The following is a 4,508-nucleotide window of genomic DNA, read 5'->3' on the forward strand; positions in this document are numbered from 1 at the left end:
TATATACATATACATATACAAACATACATACATAAATCCACACACACACACACACACACACACATATATATATATATATATATGTGTGTGTGTTAATACTATACATATACTTCTACAGTGTATATATATTACAGTGTACAAATAGATAAAGGCCTAAGCATTTAATCGCACCAAGACATACCTGATTCGCATCATACGTCATGGGAGACGTAGGCATAGCCCCCATATGTGGCGATCTGGGTATACTATTAGCGTTCACACTTGCCATATTCGGGTTCAGGCTATTATTACTATTAGTACTGGTAATATACCCATTGTCGCCTGTATTCTCTCTCCTGACGGGTGGTTGCCCGGTATGCATATTCGACATGGTCTGCTGTGGCATAGCATGTTGTTGGTTATGTTGTGCATGATTCATGTACTGCTGTTGTTGCTGTTGTTGTATGTATGGATTTTGTTGAGCATTGGCATCGTTGTTAGTATTTGGATACGTGTGGTTCATGTCCCCACCCAGCCTGCCGTTGCCACCAATATTGTTCATCTTGTAATATACCTTTTGTTTATACCTATTTCCTTCTATACACATATAAATACAAGAGTGAATATGTATGTATATCGAAATGTACGTTTATATACATGTATTTATATACATGTATATGTATGCAGAATTATTGATATTTGTTGCGGCAAAGGCAAGTGTGTTCGCTGGCAGGCATAAACAAGTACACTCGCTACTGCCAAGCCAACTATCCTACTTCAGAAGTCTTACTTCTCTTCAACACATTGTATATATCCTCTGCATCTCAATAGCACCCAGACATACCCAGTACTACTGTGATGTGTATAGTATAATGAATTCAGTATAGATGTGTTTCATATCAAATACTGTCTATATATGATTTGAATAATATATACATACACTCTTTCGTGTCTGTAAAGACTAAGAGAGAGATTCCAGAGAGTGAGAGAGGGCCCAGAGGGGGGTCTGTCGGAGAGCCGGTTTTATTATTGTCGACATTTTTATTTATTTATTTATCGGTAATCCCCCCAGCATCCAGGCCCCAGCTGATATTAGCCTCAATACGTTTTGTTTAAAACGTACGCTCTCGAAATCAATAAACGTTCATCGTAATGACCCTATTTTTGCTGTTTTAGGGTGCATGCTAAGAGCTCTGAGGTTCAATGTTTGCAAGGTTCGCTCGTAGGGGTTGACTCATATATGGTAAAGCGGTCCTTTTTCTTTCAGTCGGCTGAGAATTTCTCACCCATATAAACATTATAAATTTTTATCGAATTGAAAATCGGTTACATTCAATTGTTGTTAACGGATTGATGGTTATTGGAATAAATAGAGCTAAAACCACATCTAATATATTTTTTTCAAAACAATCAAAAAGGAACCGAATAACAACTTCAACAACAATGCTTGGCTGAAGAAATTGATGGAATGTTCACATTTCACAATATTGATGCTAAAACGAGATTCCACATCGCCAAATTCATCAGTTTCGTACATAGTCAGTACACATCACATGGTAACTACAACCAGAGTTTCGCACATAGTACGAATCTGGGAAAATACGCTATATTATTTGCACATCAAAAAGCCCACTGTCTATAACTTTTGTGTTGCGTCCTTGGTGGCTATAGCGTACCCATGACGCACACAATATTATCACGGTATCTGTGTGCTAATAATATCGCGTGCCCAGTTGTTACCCGACAGTCAAAATCCGCATGTTTGAAATGTATACGCCTCGCTACATAAAACAGCGGTGAAATCCGTGTACAACGCTGCATTGTTTTCCAGCAACGTTCGGGATGCAAAGTGTCTCGGCGGCAACATGCACCGACGCACCATCTGAGATGTCTCAAACTAGTATATTCGACAGCCCCCGGCTGTGAGGCTGACGAAGGAATGGCCCGGATTAGACTTGCAACATATGCCACCTTCTACGGGTGGCTGACACAGGTCCATACCCAGGTCGAGTTACGCCAGTGTTTGTGTTAGTCTGTGTTGATTTTAAATACAATCTGTGATTCGACTGATTTCCCACGATATAATATATATATATATATATATGTGTGTGTGTGTGTTTGTGTACACGTGTGTGTGTGTTTATGTGTGTTTCGCTTATACATGTATGCATACACGTGCACACACGCATGTACACACACACATGTATATATATTTGCATATGTAATAAATGTTATATATATATGTAATATATGTTATATATACATATAACAAATATTATATATACATATATATATATATAAATATATATATATATATATATATATATATATATGTATGTATATATATATATATATATACATAAATTTATATATATATATATACATATATATATATATATATATTATATATATATATATATATATTTATATATTTATATATATATATGTATAAGTATATATATATATATATATATATATATATATATATATGTATTTATGTATGTATGTATATATATGTATGTATGTATATATATGTATGTATATATATATGTATGCATATATGTATGTATGTATGTATTCAAGTATGTATGTATGTATGTACACGTATCATAACCTTAGAAATCAGAATTATCACATTTCATATTATGACGCTCACAGTACAGGTGTCAGATGTTTTCTTTCTTTGCCCACTGAAAACGTGTGGGATTTCACATCATGATGCTGTCACTTGTCCCGTTGACACCAAAAGCGTTGCATCTCATGTCTTTGTGCCCCGTTCGCATAGCGCGAGTTCACAGTTTGTGTAGAGTGCAGTTGTGATCTCCAGCAAATATTGTTATACATTGATCCACATCTGTGTATGATTAGCATTGTGTGAGCTCATTATTGCCAAGCAGCGCGCAATTACTTTGGGCTTATAGCAATGTATGTACAATCTGCGCGCCGTGTTCTCTACAGTCCGACGTCCAATTTAAAAGTTGAATGTAAACGCTTATTTATTTGATTTACAAATTTTAAGTACCTTGTTGCATTCCGTGTTTGATTCTCACCTGTGTGCCCTGCCAACAGCTCCTTGTTCTAGTACCCCCGCCAGCTTACCACCATACGAACCACTTTGAAACACATGCGGAGTCCATAAGTCCATATTACCTACCAACTTCTACAGTACCCAGTGTCCAATAGGATCTCACTCCTAGCAGAAGTAAGATCACGTTGGAATACAGAGACTGTGTAGTATCCCTTTCTGTATCGTTCGTACAATACATACTGCTTACACAGTACCGGCAGAAGTCTATCTACCTTATTTGTCACCTGGAAATACTGAGCTCATACAACATGCCGCGTTGAACGACTTCCATAGTGCTGGGCTTAGGATTTGTACCATATTTGTTGTACCACCGCCAGCTGTTACCATCATCCGAACCACGCTGACCTACTGCATCTGAGCTCATACCACATCCCAATTTAAAGGACTTGTACTGTGTGCTACCATCATCCGAACCACGCTGACCTACTGCATCTGAGCTCATACCACATCCCAATTTAAAGGACTTGTACTGTGTGCTACCATCATTCGAATAGCATTGGAGGACTGGGCCTATGCAGCGTAGTATTGAAGACTTGTGCAGTGTGTAATTAGTAGTTTCACAAAACTATGTAGCACAGTTAAAGCCTGTTAATATCTATCGATTCAATAGCTCGCTGTTCAAATATACCAAACAGGTCCTCATTTAAATATGAATACCCATCTCAATCCTGGATATTTGCTATACTTTGCATTCGGTTCATTGTCCATAGGCTCTCAAGAGTTTTTGTTGCTTGACCACAGTCAATCAATATATGCTCGTGCGGAAGATGATCAATGACTTTTCAATATCAGCACAATCACGGCACAGTCTATGTGTTATGGACTCTTTCCATGGTTTAAGGTTCCTGTAGTACTGTTGTTATCCTCATTCAGTCATGTCCGTACACTATGGCACTCCCATGTTCGCATAATACATTGCACTTGTGTATACCTATAGTTCCTATGCATGTGTGTATCTCTTGTATAATGTTTATATTTCTATGATATACGAAGCCCGCTGAAGAACTCTGTTGCACCACAAGTGTTAAACTATAAAAAAATACCCCATTCACAGTATAGTCAACAATCTGCACCTACGGTTGCATAATCATGAATTGCGTGATACCGTGAACGTGTACATATCTACATGCCGCCTAATGAAGAAGCAAGTCTACTTTGCGTGCTACGCATGACCGTATAACACATGGTGAAGGAAATACAATATGGTTTAGGACGGATACCAGCGACTGATGCAACTCACTTTACAGATACATACACATAGGAGCTGTATATTTTAGTTTCCTTGTCAGCCGGCTCGTTACAGTTGTTCTAAGCTGAATGCCGCGCAGTTTTCGTCTGCAAGTTGAAGTTAATACTGGTGCACTACACAACTTATAGTATACTTTAGTATATGCTATCACATCATTGATTATATGTATATATATGTATATATATAGATACA

General features: G+C 37.5%; 1 protein-coding gene across 1 annotated transcript; it reads right to left on the reverse strand.

Annotated features, from left to right (window-relative positions):
- Positions 1-181: 181 nt before the first annotated feature.
- On the reverse strand, positions 182-644 carry SARC_13108 (hypothetical protein; the record flags this gene model as incomplete). Its single annotated transcript, XM_014292768.1, has 1 exon — positions 182-644. A coding segment is annotated over exon 1 (405 nt), but the record flags the coding sequence as incomplete, so codon positions are not given.
- Between the last annotated feature and the right edge of the window lie 3,864 nt (positions 645-4,508).

Source organism: Sphaeroforma arctica (assembly GCF_001186125.1).
Source record: "Sphaeroforma arctica JP610 unplaced genomic scaffold supercont1.2906, whole genome shotgun sequence".
NCBI classification, from domain to species: Eukaryota; class Ichthyosporea; order Ichthyophonida; genus Sphaeroforma; species Sphaeroforma arctica.